Genomic DNA, 15,007 nt, shown 5'->3' on the forward strand with positions numbered 1-15,007 from the left:
CTGTTTGAAAGAAAATCTCATTTGCACAACTGTGTCACTGGAAACCAGTAAAGAATTTGCTTTTATAACTATGTGTCCCAGAAGTGTTTTTTTTTTTTTGTATGCATTTGTTTTGTCCCTATTTAATAAGGAAAAAAGAAAAATAATCAGGAAAAATGCATCTGAGAAGAATTTCTGCTAGATGGTAGGTTAATTTCTCACCAGAACTACTTGGCAATACTGAACAACATTTATGTAAGCTTAACAATTATTAAAAACCTATATTCTAAAATACCTAACATTTAATAATTTTACAGTTTCTACATAAATATTTATCTGAATGAGATAGGACTTTAGAGAAATATATAAAATGTCCCCAGAGTTTAGTGATCATTTTATTAAAGCCTGGGTGACTGTGTTGAAAATCCATTCATAAACTAAACTGGAAAACATTAGGAGTCTGTCGCTGCATTCTGAGAATAATAGAAATTAAGAAACTTAGCAATTAAATGAGCAAAGTTTTAAGCAAGAACAATTAAATTAAACAGTGATTAAAGGTTAAGGTCATTTGAAAAGCATTTCATACCTTGTAGGTGTGCTGAAGGAGGTGGGTGTTCCTTTAAAAGAAGTAGGGGGGCTCATTTGGTGGGGGGTATGTTTAGTTTCGAATTTGACTAAGCAATGTGTATTCTGTTTGGAACGTATGCCACAGCTACAAAACCATGTTTGAAATCTTGCTTACTGTGTACTTGTTCATGTAGAGAACTATGGCTAGAAATAGAGGCAGCTGATCCAGGAGTCTAACAAAAAAAGAAATAGGGCAAAATATTTTTCAGGCATCTGCACTTAAGTAGATTTCATTTCTAATTAAAGTTGCATTACATGTTACAATCACACACAGTTCATGATATGCCACTTTTTCCGGTTTTTATTTTTTTAAAAACAAATTTACTTCCCCATGTCAAAGTCGATCAAACAATATACCAACCAGCGCTCCTAACGTTTCCTTAACTTGAACTTGGTGTTGCCTGCCTGTCCTTATAAAGCTCAGATGTAAATCAGTGCAAAATTAGTTCTACGTGTTACTGCACAGAAAACAGTGGCAGAGTGATCCCTGGTGATTCATACATTAATATGACTGATGCAATTTTTATGTTCTCTCCTACAGGAAGACAGCCACACGTGATACTGTGCAGTGGACTAAAGTGCAACCATTCACTGTGTTTACTTGTATTAAATAACTAAATAATCCTACAAAAGAACCATAGACCTTTACATGAATTTTCTCCTTGTTAAGGGATGTCTGTGGCTCTTTAATTCTGTGCATCTTGACCTTATTTCCAGCTCTTTTGACATTTTATGAGTGGTTGTACCAGTGTTGTATTCTTGAAATTACAGTACTGTTAGTTAGGTTGTTACTGTTACTATGTTATGTTACAACATTAATAGTTTAGAAATAAAACTGGAGAAATCCTCAGATCATGTAGCTAAATCAACCTATCATTTATTTTTATTAACATTCATTATTTAATGGTACCCCAAACATAAAGCAGCACTGGTGGACAGAAAGGGTGAAAGTCTAATACTTTTAGTACTTACTTAAGCAGAAATATGTGTGGGTACTTTTACTTTCATTAGAGTAAATTTTTATTTGCATATTTGTACTTAAGTACAGTTTTTAAGTACTTCATCCACCACTGAGATTAATATGTACTACCATAGATCTAGTTCAAGAATTTGTAATTACTATAGCATATGATATATTCTGACCATTGTAAATAGTAGTTTGACAAAAAAAAAATCTAAACTCAAGGTCTGCTTACTAGCTTTTACCTGAAACTTTTAACATAACTGTCATAAGTGGATATAATTTGCCCTGTTGTTATGATGCTATGAGGACAGGGATGTCAACTACATAGGTTTCCACAGTTCCACTCCACAGTTGTCACGGGCATGTCATCTTCACAACAACCTAACATCTTCTTCCACTTAGGAAGACAGTGGGCTCTGGTGGTAAAAGCTACTAAGTGGACCTTTAGCTAAGAGTTTTGTCAAACTGTCATTATTATGTCAACAAGGGGCTGTAAAACTACAATGTTCATGGTTGAACTGCCAACCAAGAGAACTGCATGTCATACTGCTTTCTCTCTTTCCACCTTTCCTGTCTGTATGTTTACTGCTGCAGTCAGATTAAAGTGCAAATTCCCCCCAAAATTTATATAATTACATTAACAGACGTGTGGGGTTGCATAAATATTAAATAAATACATAGTAAAAGTCAATATACACTACTCACAAATAGTTATCGATATTTGACTTTCGGGTGAAATTTCAGAATGCACCTATGAATAAATTAACTCTAACCTAATATAACTTAATTTGACCATCTCTAAACTTTTGAATGCACATGTCCAACTGTTCAATGTCTCAGTACTTATCCCAGAACATGCTGTTCTCTAACAAGGTGATAAACCACAAAAATCACGTGATTAATCGATCACTAAATGTTCTGGTTTAATAACAATGTGTGTTTAAACAGTCCTCTGTCATCATGCTGTTCAAATTTTGACATAATGAGAAAAAGACGACACCTAACAATTGACAAGTTATTGAGACATTGACCTTTTTTGTTTTGGTATACCCACAATAAAATGTTTAAGATGAAGAAATTACCATTGCATCCTTCTGGTTAAAGACCGTACTTTTTTGATATGATTTCAACGTAGCATGAATGTTTTACATTTTCCATAGATTTCACCCGAAAGTCAAATATCTCTAACTTTATGTGAGCAGTGTAAATAAAGACTTACTGTGAAGGAGGAGAAACTGGGACCTCTGTCTCTGGCCCATCCCTGAGACTCTAAGTGGCCTAAGTGGCTGAGATCAGGACAGCACGTTCAAGCATAAGACATCATGAAACTCTTTTGGAAAGTCTAGACATGTTTGGATGTAGCAAACAAAGAATGATATTCATACCTGATAGTTCTTAAACGAGGGGTAACTGAGAAGAAAAACAAACATACAGTATTCACACCAACTTATAATAAAAAGTTTAAATTGACCAACATAAAAGCATATCTGAAACAATTCAACTTAAATCTGGTTCTACCTGGAGAGGTGATGGCAACAGGAAGTGATATCCTTTGACTACTGTGTAATAGAAATGTTATATTTGTATGCTCAACCATTTAAAAAAGCAAACACTGAAAGACATGTTAAACACAGAAGTTGGCATTTACCCATCTGTTTGAAACGATCCTGGAGAAACCTGTGGCAAGTAAAAAGTGTGCAAGCTAAATTAGACATCTAATATCACCTTAGGACTAGCATTTTGAGGAACACAACATATTTTTAAAAGGATTTGGAACCACTTACCCTCCTCTGAGAAAGTGGCTTTTTTAATTCAGCAGTCTCTCTTTTCAGCTGGGAAAGCTGCTTTTTTAAGTCAGCATTCTCTCTTTTCAGCTCAGAGAGGTGCCTTATGATAAGACATTGTAGGAAGAGTGTCAGGAGTTTTATTTACACAGCCACAGAGGAACAATGACAGATACTGAAATCACCTGTAGCCCTGCTCAGTGACTTCTTTCAGGCGCCTTTCCAACTCAATAGACTTATGCTTGAAATGTGATGTAACTCTCTCCATCTGTGTCCGCTGAAAAAGTGCAATCTGAGGAGCATGAAGAACTCACGATTAAACACCCTTTCAATCTATATACATGGCTTTTTAAATCAATATCAACCATAGAATAATAGCCTGCAGATTCCCAAATGACCTTGAAGCACCTTAAGCTTTTATTCTTTGAATCCCTAGTTGAATGATTCAATGACTGGTAATTAGTTGACTGACTTTTGACATTTAAGATCCTGTATGGCAATTAAACAACAAAAAGGCAAGGGAGCTTGGGGTGCATGATGCACCGAGGAGACAGACCTGTGATATATGCTCCAGCCGTGATTGGATGAGATTCACAGGGTCCTTGAAAAATACTTTTTCCTGCGGCTTCATCTACAATACAGATTTGTTATATGTCAACTGTGTGAAATTAGGCTATTCTCTGCTGGTATGATCAGGCAATAACCCATAGTGATCCAACCTCATCAGTAATGGGCAGATAACTGCAACTGGCCCCACATACGCTGCACTGATCTGAAGAAAAGACAATCACAAGGGGCACAAGAAGCCTGAGCTGGGCCTTATTTGAGCAATAATGTTAAATAATTATAGTTCAAAAGTGGTAAAAACTTCACATGCAGATCAAAGAGAATTAGACCATCTCACTAGATTTAATGCATGCCTCACAGCAGATGTGGCCACAGCTGGACACAGCAAATTTCCTGCCTGTTTTTGTGAAGCACTGGTTACAGTGGAACCAGTCCATTTTAAGTGATCTGCTTCCTTGTCTGCAAACAAATAAAAGATCACAATACATAAAGCTAATTATGTTACATTATTTATTAAACTGTATGATAAGTATTGTGGACACTGCAAAATAATGTGTCACATTTATGTACTTTTGATCTTGGGCTCATCTTCATGGTTTGAGATACTGCAAATATACAATAATATTTTAGATAAGTGTATTTTAAATTTTCTGGTAATATTTTGATGAAGAGCCTTTGTGGGATATTTGTTAAGAAATGTTAATTGTGTGGGAGAATTTCAGTGACCTACACAGAGCCTCAACTTCAACCCCATCCGGCACCACTGAGATGAAACGGGAACAAGGACTATGGGCCAGGTCAGAGTTCAAGTTACACAACACCAAGAGCCTGCAAGCAGCTCAGGTTTTTTTTTTTTTTATGTTATTAACTACACCTCCAGGTGAACTCTGTTGTGGGGAAATAGCCATGGTTTTCAAATGTAGCTTCCAATAATCACATTTTAGATTAGAATTTTAGATAATATTTGGGCAAGCATCTGTGGATTGTGGATTTCAACATGAACCTTTTTGATATTTCGGCTTCACAGTGCTAACATTTTGCCTAGAGGTTAGCTTACAGAGTTATCCCCCAATTAATATAAAGTTAAATCATAGTTAAACAATACTACAATTATATTACCAGCACACACCATCACATATGCTCAGACAACAATACAGTTAAGGTTAGCTATCATACGACCTCACGCCTCCTTTAGGGCTATAAGCTAACTACAGCTAAATGCTGTTAGCCTCAAAGCTAGACGTTTAACTAGCTTAAATTGCAAACGTTTAGTCAACTGGATAAAGTCAACCTGAAGATATGAAACTGAAACCAGTTATAACGTGTTGGCTAGAAACTATAAAGCCTTTTTTCTTTACCTGTCGCCCTGCTGGGAAAAAGCTGAAGTTTTACCCAGACATCTGGGGTATTTCCGCTAGCTTAGCCCCACCTTAGTGCTAGCAGCAGTTTGTTCTGACTGGTAGAGTGTCCTCTATTTCAGTTTATATGGTAAGGAGATAATCCTCCCCTCTTAAGTGTTAAAAATAATAAAATAAGATTGAATAATTAATGTATTTACTGATGAGGTAATCTTTTAGCTTGTTTTTTTTTTCATGAGAATTGGTGAGCCTTTGAGAGTTTAGACAGTTTTGAAGAATTCAATATGTATGTTGCAAAAGGTGAATTAGTTTATTTAATTTACAATTGAAGTTTATTACAAGTTCAATTTATGATTAAAAGAAGAGCTTTCTCTATTATATATTCCTGAGAGATTAATGAAAATACTTAAGCCATTTGTCCTCCTGTAGGCCAGTGGTTCTCAATCCTGGTCCTCCGTGACCCCTGCTCTACCCACTGCTGAATACCTGGATCAGATGTGTTCAATCAAAAGCTGTTAATACCATTAGTTGAGGGTGGAGAAGCGAAAAGTGAAATGGCATTTTCCAGCTTCTCATTGAAAAACACCTGATGGTACACAGGTAATAAGCAGTAATTATTGTAGGGATAGTTAGAAATCTAGCAGAGCAGGGGTCCTTGAGGACAAGGATTAAGAATTTCTGCTGTAGACTGTACTAGTCATCTAACATACAAACACCACCAAGGACACCTGTTGCATCACATAATGATGGCATGACAATATGGCTTAATCATTAATCTTTGGCTCTTTAATCAACTACTAGGAGTAGCAACTTATTTGACAACATGGAAGGTTTAATAGTTGAACCAAGAGCCATTTTCAGCTCTAGAACATAATTAGGACTAAAATTTCATAAATACCCTTTTCCCCCCCAATCAAGGGACAGTTCTGTACAGGCAGGAATCTAGACTTTGGAATCAAGGCAGTGCCCTTTTATTGCAGTTTTAGATTTCAGGTCACCAGATGCCACAGTAACTATTAAGGTTTAACCACGGAACAAACATTTTGCACAACCGCATAGCTTAACACAGTCAGGTCAGAAGAATCTTATACCTTTAACCATTGCTCCAAAGCAACTCAAAGTTTTGAGTATGTAGACATCATTTGAGTCAGTGGTGATTAAGACCTTAGGTAGAGTAGTCACCATTAGTCATGTTCACATGAAATAGTCTCGCCTTACAGGTGTTCATGAAGGCTGAGTAAAGCTGATTATATGTAATTTAAGTAGGAGCAATAGACTACCATATCTACCTTTAAGTTACCTAAACCAAGTTCCACCATTGTGTGAAAAGATCAATTGGAAACGTTCAAATTTTGGATACATCTTTAATGGCCACAAATATGAAAGGTGGAGAAACTTGCAGGCACTAAGCTTTTAGAAGCTTGAAAGGCCAGGAATAAAAACCCAGTTGAGACTGAAGGACATTCCACAAGATGGATCCGTTTCTGTAGAATACAGGAGAAAATAGAAATTGTAAAAGCAGTCGACGATATAGAATATTGTTTTGTAAAATAAACGTATTTACTTTCACACTTCTTAAAGTTACGTCAGTGATTTTGACTGGCCCAAGGAGAGCTTTTTGTACCATTCCAAGCATGCCTGTTTAAAAAAAAAAAAAAAAAAAAAAAAAAACTGTTAGGAGTGCACCCAGACCAGATTTATTAAAATGCTGAACAAATACAGACCGGATTCTAGGTGTGCAGCTGGTTTCGCAGCAATTGCAGAGATTACTTTTTGCAGGATTATCTAGTAGCTCCCAACTGAGTGAGAATAAGACAGTTTTATTAGGCTTAAGTTGGGATGCTTTTCATGTGATTGTCATCAATTAAAAATTTATTTTAGCTACCCAGGAATAAAATTAGAGTAGTCACATTTCAAGTGGCTATTAAGCTTAATGGGGGGGGTGGGACAAAAAAAAAAAAAAAAAAAAAAAAAAAACCAAAAACAAACCTTCCAAGGGCTTTCCCATGATTTTTGACATAGTGGCATGTCTTCTTAATGTTGTCAACACCAGATGGGTCCCAAACCCCCAGTTTGCAGCGAATAAACACCTTTTCAATGGACACAAGAAATGGGGTTTGGAAGGACTGCAAATTTATGCACATATTTACAGATCATTATCTCTTGAATATGAAAACAAACAAGCACAGTTCTAGCAAAAGTTGAATTTACCTCTTGTCCAAGAGCAAATCTAAAGGCTTGAAGGGACAGGCGGATCTCTGAAGAGTCTTTCCTTGGTTCAAATTTGGAGCGTGAGGTCTTACTGTCCACGAGACATCTATTTGGTCAGACAACATTTAAATTTGTTACCTACAGTGTCTGGACATAAATGGTCAGTTAGCCAAAGCTCATATTTAAGTCATAATACCCCTTATTGCTAATTATTGGGTAGATATTGCTGCCTGGTTGCAACTCTGGTGTAGTCGCAGCTACACATTCCTCGAGAAGCAGCAGCAATGGCTGATGAGTTTCCTGCTCCACAGTGGCCATGATAGGAATAAAGGAGCCCAGGGGGAAATGAGTAGATTCAGCAGGTCCTGAGAAGTCATCTGGAGAAGCAATCAAAATTAGCTAAAATTTAAGTTACAAGAGTCTGCATGAATATTAATTCTACTCCCACCATTCATAAGGCCAATATGGAATACTAGCTCTCCTTGTCCGTAAGTATTAAACTTTGGGTCATAAATTGGACGGTACCAGTCTTTAGGCCTGCACAGAAAGAAAAGAGAAAAAGCAGATTGAGTACAGCAACTGCTGCCAGTGAACACATGCAGCTGCAAAACTCCAAGAGCGGTTTACTTTTTTAAAAACAGTGTGGTGTGAACACGCACCTTTTGTATGAACAAACCACTAGATGAGTGAAAGGGTGTATGTCAGAACCAGGAGAAGGAACATAGGTCAGATCATTTGTGTACATCAACTGATCCCCAGTAACCTATAAGACAGGTCAACATGATTGAGCTACAGAAACTGGGACATGTGACATGTTGTAATTCATTACTCACCAGTATCCTGAAATTACAGTCATTGAAGTACACATTAAAAACAGCCTCCCTAGCTGTGACGCTGCTCGGAAAACAGTTACCGAGACGAAAATTTGAAGTGTCAGCATGGGATCTGCTTTCTGTCCACACCAGCGTTACAAAATCAGGCCAACACTTCAGTTTCATGTCTGTAACAACAAGAAATACTCAAGAACGTTAGGTTGAATATAAAGAACTCGGGTATCTACTCAGTTTTCTAAGTAGATAGGACAAGGTAAAAACTTGATTCACTAGACTATTTTAATACAACATTACCTGCATGAACTGAAATGGCAGCTGCCAGACTAAAAAGCAAAGCACACTGCCAACGAAAAGCCATCATGACTGAAAATGTGGAGCTGAGACAGTCGGTGGTATTAATCCATCTGACTTGGACACATCCATTTAACTAATTTCTTTCACCTGGTGCACATCAACAGCCACAGGCAAAGGAGCCACAGGTGCAGTAACAGATGGATGAAAAAGGTTTTTAGTATCATGTTAGGTCACCATGGTCTACTAGAACAGCTTCAGTGTTTTTGGTTTTTAATCCTAGTTCCAAGTACATAGGAACATGATTTTTCCTAAAGATATAGTTTATTTTCACTTTGAACACTTGCCATGTGGGTCCAAACTTTAAATTATATGGGCCCCAGAGCATGATTGGGTATTAATTGTTCATTTATACCATGCAGTGCACCTGTGGGGAAGTATGTGCATTTGTTAAGTTGTACAACTCATTTATTCTTTCCTCTTTCATTTGTCACCAGTCTTTGTTTCATGCATGTGACGGCCAAGAAAACTCCCCATCTACTAATTTTAATCTTTACCTGATTATGTCACTCAGAATTGGCTTTTAATGAAACTTTTAGACACTCAGATTCTTATCTTAGACTGATTTGGGCCACATTAATAAGTGGTCTGAAACTGGACACAAGTGGTCTGCAGCAGTGCAGTTACTAGTCACTCATATCTGAATTTCATGGAGCTGAATTATTTGACTCATTGAGCCACTGCTTGAGGCAGGAAGGAAAAAAAAAAGCACTTTTGAATTCAAAGCCTAGATTTTCTAGTCTCCTATGGCCCTAGAGGTGGGACCAAGCACTCAAAGGCAATAACTGAATCTGAGATATGGGAGTGTTCAATAGGTCATAATAAATACTTAATGTTCCTGACGGTGTAAAATTACTTCAGAGCAGGGGTGGGGATTCTGTGCTTCAAGGGTCACAGCCCTGCTTGTTATCCCAACTCTCCCTGCACTGCTCACTGCTGATTACCTGGATCAGGTGTGTTCAGCTGGAGGGGCAGTATGCAAGGCAGGAGTAGTTTGACAACAAGCAGGGCTTTAGTCTTTGAGGAGCATGGTTTTCCCACTACTGCTTTATAGAAAAACAGCACTTTTATAGAGAAAAAAAAAAACACACAACACACCAGATTTTATTTAAAGATGATAAAGTGAAATGTGCTGGTTGTTTGAAAGTAGAAGCAGAAAAAAAATCCAGTAAATTAAGTGGAATCATAACAAATTTAAATCACTTTTAATGTACATCAAATGTGTTTTTGGCAACTTCTGCAATTATTGTTTTAATGACTCAATGAGCCACTACTGGCCCCTCCGCAGGATCAGACTCCATCAGCTAAGACTGAACCAGCCCTGCCAGGACAAGGTAAAGAAATGTCATCTGTCCAATGTTCAGAACTTCCACTTTAAGGACAAAGACTGCAGTTTATCTGGGGTCAGCAGCAGTGACCTGGCCTATTTATGGGTTGAGGGCCTCTGAGTCAGAAGGATTCACAATCAACAGAGGTCCCAACACAGACTTGTGCCTCAGGCTGTGGGATTCTAATGAGAAGGGAAAAAATAAATAAATTATGAGAGCACAATTTGGAAATATTTTAGGTTTACATCAGGACTCTACTCCATGTACCTCTTCGGGAACGGGACTTGCAGGTTGAGTCACAACAACTACAGAGTGAGCTCCGAGACAGGTCATCAAGTAGCTCCCATCTGAGAAAGAGGCAATCAGTGGATTTTTAGGATTGTATTTTGCTATTAAAACAGCAGTGACAACTGTAGCTTTAAAACAAAACATTTAAAAGGCAGAATCTTTTGTAAACTGTACAGAAAGACAATGAAAATCTCAGTTTAAGCTTTAGAGGTATTGGTGGCATGTTGTCTACAACAGCCTAGGAATACATTTAGTGCACAGGAATAGTATCAATCTTGTCAAATATGGCAAGTACAGTTTTTTCAAAAATCTCAATGATTCCTTTAAACCAGTATTACCTCTCATTTTGCTTCATGTAATGGCAGGCTTTCTTGCTTTTATCAAGACCTTCCAGATCCCATGCAATCAAGTTACAGTGGATGTAGACCTGTAGAGCACATAGGCAGTCATGGATTTAATTTTTTATTAAACTAATATTTCTGGTATCAGCTTCAATGTCACATCTCACCTCCTGTCCAAGACCAAACTTGAAGGATTGCATGTAGACTATGATAGCAGATGAGTGGTAGCGAGGAAGAAATACTGCATTTCCTCTAACACTTTCCAGAAGACATCTGAAGAAGGTTTAAAGTTAGCAAATATGACTTCTTATACAGCACAATCACCAACCAACACCTATTGGATCCTACCCATTGTTGGTAATGATTGGGTAAAGCTGGCTGTCAGGTTGTAGGTCTGGTGTGGTGGCTGCCACACATTCCTCCATAAGCAGCAGCAAAGGCTGATGGGATTTCTGCTCCACTGCTGCCCATATTGGCATGAAAGAGCCCAGGGGGATAACATTTTTCATGGCTACCCCTGTTAATTGCTCTGTACATTAAAAAAAAAAAAGAAGCAAAGGCTTAGAATGTATCTTTGGATATGTTCATGCTGTAAATGGAAGAGTGAGAACTCACCATTGAGGAGTGCCATGTGGAAAACCAGACTGCCTTGACCCTCAGCAACACCTGCCCCAGGGTTCAGGAATGGGGGATACCACCGCTCTGGTCTGAAACATGGTAAAGATAGTCAGGTTTCTGCTTTAAACTAGAATTTCAGTCCCCTGCACCCCGCCCCACCGAAACCACTTACCTTTTATAAAGACACTCAATGGGATACACAAAGAATGGAGGTTTAGACTTGTTATAAGGCCTGTAAGTCAGTTTATTGCGAAATATTAGATGTTTCCCTTTTATCTGTAAAGAAGGAAAACAGGTTATTTAAATAGATTAGTGACTGCAAGGTATTATAGTTTCAATTTTAAATGTACTTTACCACTTTTTTAAACTTGCAATCAGCAAACTGGTAATTGAACAGCGCTTCCCCCTCACCAGTGGGCATGATATTCAGGTGAGATGGCATGCAGCTCCCGAGGAAGAAACGAGCTGCATGTGGCACAAACTCTTTGCTGAGCCTCCATGTGATACTTACTGAAGTGTTTTCACAGAGTACTTGAATATCTGCAAAACAAATCCTCATGGTGTCAGTTTCTGCAAATGAAATGCATGTTTATGTAAAAAAAAAAAAGTATACATAAGGTTGGCAAATTTCTGAATACAAATCTGAAAAATACCTGCATTAACAAAGGTTGCTGCAAAAACAGCCAAGATTATCACACCCAGGTAGAGTTGCATCACCATGTCTAAATGAGTGATGCTCGTCAGAAATGTCATAGTTTATAGACTTCCTGTTCAATTAGATAATGATTAACATCTGTGTAAAATTTAGCATTTAGCCAAAGTTTCTGCTTATGCTGAGGCCTTTTTGTGAATTCTCTTAATTTTATTTGTACACATATTGAATATATTGTGCTGTTTATTTGGCCTATTTTCGAATGTAGTTGTTGTTCAAATTTTTAGTAATTAATAAAAATTAATATTTTTTGAATTCTGTTACTTTGTACTTCTTGTTTTCTACATTTTAATGGCAAATAATAGACGTACTCCACCAGGCTACATATGTATGCCCATCCAGCAGCTAGTATTACTCATTACTTACAAAATATGATCATCTTATAAAATATATTTTTCTTTAGTGTTAATGCGTTGATTTTCTGCTATTAGCCTATTTCAGGTTGTCGTCAAAGCGGAACGTATTACTCGTGTCGCCCGGAGCCTTTAGCGTGCTACACAGGAAGTTAACTCCAGTAAGGCAGACAAGCAGATTGTAATTCGCGAGTTTATCAAGTATTTTGCCCAGTAAACGCTTCATATCATTTTGAATTGTACTGTTATTATTTATTCAACATGTTGATCAAAGTTAAGGTAAGACTATTGTATTATTTACGCCAGCTAGCCTTTGTTGTTGTTGATAAGTGCGCTAACATCATTCTACCGGTTAGCGAGGGTTATTTATTTCAGGGCCTGACCTGTAGCTACTTATATTCTGTCTTACCGATTTCTAATTCTGTTTTGAGCAGTTTTATGTTTGCGTGGCTTTTGACATTGACGTTGACTATTAAAAGTTGCAAGTCACTTACTAACACGGTGGGAAATACTTGTCGCCATGTATTGACGCGAACAATTTGATGTTTTTTCTTGATAGCTTGCAAGAAAGATCGCATTGCTTGATAGTAATTTCTGAAAAATATTCCCAAAGCAGGTTAGCCAGTAACGATACTTTGGTCGGTGTTTTGAGAAAATCTGTGATCATTTCTATCAAAGATGGATTATTCCACAGCATATAACACTACTGCCGGCTTCTAACTATAAGGCTGAAAAATCAATCAATCAATCAATCAATATAATAATAGAGCAATTAACATAATAGAGGAGTCATGTATCTGGCTCTAGTCGAACAAAATCTTATAGGTAGTTTTGGGACATTTCTTTTTTTTTCAAAAATTGTGTCAAATATTTTAGAGTAACAGGGACTAAATGATGGGATATTCTGTTATCTGTGAATTCTTGTTTTGACTTGAAGGTTGTCGCAGTTCTGTTATTTCACAAACAAAGCTGTTGTGATCACTTTGCCTTATTTTTTTGTTTTTAGACTCTCACTGGAAAAGAAATAGAGATCGACATTGAGCCCACAGACAAGGTAACTAGTCGAAATAAATTGTTCTTACTAGGTTCCGTAATGAAGACTAAATACTCTTGAATTACATACTATATCTTTATATGTTTTGTATTTGCATACATTAAGGTGGAGCGTATTAAAGAGAGGGTTGAGGAGAAGGAAGGGATCCCCCCGCAGCAACAAAGACTCATCTACAGTGGAAAACAGATGTGAGTTCCTCCGTGGTGAATCATCTTTTTGGTAACAGTAAGATGCTCTCAGGCCTCAGGCATTAAACCTTCTAAACCATCTAGTCCTCTCTCCTTGTGTCCCCTTCAGGAATGACGAGAAGACTGCAGCAGACTACAAAATCCAGGGCGGTTCAGTGCTCCATCTTGTATTGGCGCTTAGAGGAGGATCAGCGCCTGTAAATCTCTTGAGCATACACCACCCCTCCTTGTCATGAGTTGCTCTTTTTGTGGGCTCAGCTGATTGATAGCACTTCAAATGTCATGATCTAACAATGTCACAGCAGAGATTCAAATCCCATGTTCTAAGGCCAATGCAAAGAAAAAAAGAAAAAATAATTTCAACATAAAGGACGCTCTAATTCTTCTGTAAATGTTTTTTTTGTAAATCCACATTGTTTTTCTTAGTTTGACTAGTTGATGCAGGTGCCCACACAGTACAAGAGACAGTTTAAGAACACTGGTCTTTTTGCTTGTGAATAAATGCTGAAGTTAATTTAAGTGTTTTCCTAACACCTATATACACAGAGACTACAGCTTCTAAAATGAAACACTAGTGTGTTGAGGTTTATGAAAACTGATATTTTATTAGAAAATCACAAACATGTCTGAAGATTAAAAGAATCTTAACAGTTGACAGAATATTTCTCCAGAAACTGGGTTTAACAAGTTCAGCGTGAACTCTGAGTTGATTACCTCTGAGAAAGGAAACTTAGATTTTGGGTTCAGTTTTGAAGATATCAGTCGGTTAACCTTAAAGGAGTCATCAGTAGAGCTCCATTATAATAGGTAAATGAAGAGAGAACCTGCTGCCATTTTAAAACAGTGGAGCTAGAAGTATTAATATGACATTACTGTAGATTTATCTTTAAATGTCACAGCAGCAGTTAAAGCCAACATTGGCAAAAACGGTCAGTAAATTCACACAAATTTTATCCTGTTGTCTGAAATGAATTTCCATTTAAAGCAGTTATGTTGCAAATAAATTCAAATAGTTATTCAGCTGTGACCCAAGCCAATTAAAAAAAAAGTAAAACAAATTTGATCTGTACTACCATTGTGACATTGCTTCGTTATTTTGGGATTATTGAAAATATCAGTTTAAACTGCAAGTTTTATAATAAGTATAAATTTAAACCTTGCTCAGTATCATTTAATGGTTATTTGAACGCACAGCAATATAAAATATAAAAACTAAATTTAATTTAAAACAAGGTAAAACTACATCCTCTTCCTAGTTCTCTTCAGCTGGACTACAGCGGTGTTATTAACACAGACGTAATTGCAGGTATAGATAGGAATGTTCCAACAATGCAACCAATCACAACATGAGAAATTATTATTCAGAGAACACTGTCTAAAACTTAACACATATTTTAGTTTCAAGTGATCATAGTAATGTAAAGTTGAGCTGACTGAAAATCACAGTGGGA

At 37.1% G+C, this 15,007-nt stretch overlaps 4 protein-coding genes across 4 annotated transcripts; 1 reads left to right on the forward strand and 3 right to left on the reverse strand.

The window, feature by feature from the left end:
• Positions 1 to 66: 66 nt before the first annotated feature.
• LOC137140547 (RING finger protein 212B-like) lies at positions 67 to 4,358 on the reverse strand. The gene is made up of 12 exons (XM_067528831.1): positions 4,259 to 4,358; positions 4,074 to 4,126; positions 3,911 to 3,985; positions 3,540 to 3,646; positions 3,355 to 3,457; positions 3,219 to 3,247; positions 3,089 to 3,129; positions 2,956 to 2,980; positions 2,790 to 2,856; positions 722 to 779; positions 566 to 596; positions 67 to 452 (listed from the first exon to the last, which is right to left on the reverse strand). Exons 1-12 carry the CDS (start codon positions 4,356 to 4,358, stop codon positions 410 to 412), a joined length of 732 nt encoding a protein of 243 aa, XP_067384932.1. The 3' UTR covers positions 67 to 409.
• A 2,334-nt stretch (positions 4,359 to 6,692) lies between these two features.
• Positions 6,693 to 8,684, reverse strand: LOC137098433 (zona pellucida sperm-binding protein 3-like). The gene is made up of 9 exons (XM_067474657.1): positions 8,618 to 8,684; positions 8,324 to 8,490; positions 8,150 to 8,253; positions 7,939 to 8,027; positions 7,687 to 7,867; positions 7,491 to 7,596; positions 7,269 to 7,369; positions 6,966 to 7,078; positions 6,693 to 6,763 (listed from the first exon to the last, which is right to left on the reverse strand). Exons 1-9 carry the CDS (start codon positions 8,682 to 8,684, stop codon positions 6,693 to 6,695), a joined length of 999 nt encoding a protein of 332 aa, XP_067330758.1.
• A 1,315-nt stretch (positions 8,685 to 9,999) lies between these two features.
• On the reverse strand, positions 10,000 to 11,969 carry LOC137140550 (zona pellucida sperm-binding protein 3-like). Its single transcript, XM_067528834.1, has 9 exons — positions 11,903 to 11,969; positions 11,605 to 11,789; positions 11,422 to 11,525; positions 11,247 to 11,338; positions 10,980 to 11,160; positions 10,799 to 10,904; positions 10,629 to 10,717; positions 10,261 to 10,349; positions 10,000 to 10,184 (listed from the first exon to the last, which is right to left on the reverse strand). The coding sequence occupies exons 1-9, from the start codon at positions 11,967 to 11,969 to the stop codon at positions 10,102 to 10,104; spliced, it is 996 nt and encodes a 331-aa protein (XP_067384935.1). The 3' UTR covers positions 10,000 to 10,101.
• Positions 11,970 to 12,432: 463 nt separating this feature from the next.
• Positions 12,433 to 14,070, forward strand: nedd8l (NEDD8 ubiquitin like modifier, like). Its single transcript, XM_067528835.1, has 4 exons — positions 12,433 to 12,593; positions 13,321 to 13,368; positions 13,474 to 13,556; positions 13,666 to 14,070. Exons 1-4 carry the CDS (start codon positions 12,576 to 12,578, stop codon positions 13,790 to 13,792), a joined length of 276 nt encoding a protein of 91 aa, XP_067384936.1. The 5' UTR covers positions 12,433 to 12,575; the 3' UTR covers positions 13,793 to 14,070.
• Positions 14,071 to 15,007: the final 937 nt, after the last annotated feature.

The sequence above is a fragment of the Channa argus genome, chromosome 14, assembly GCF_033026475.1.
Source record: "Channa argus isolate prfri chromosome 14, Channa argus male v1.0, whole genome shotgun sequence".
In the NCBI taxonomy this organism is placed as follows: Eukaryota; Metazoa; Chordata; class Actinopteri; order Anabantiformes; family Channidae; genus Channa; species Channa argus.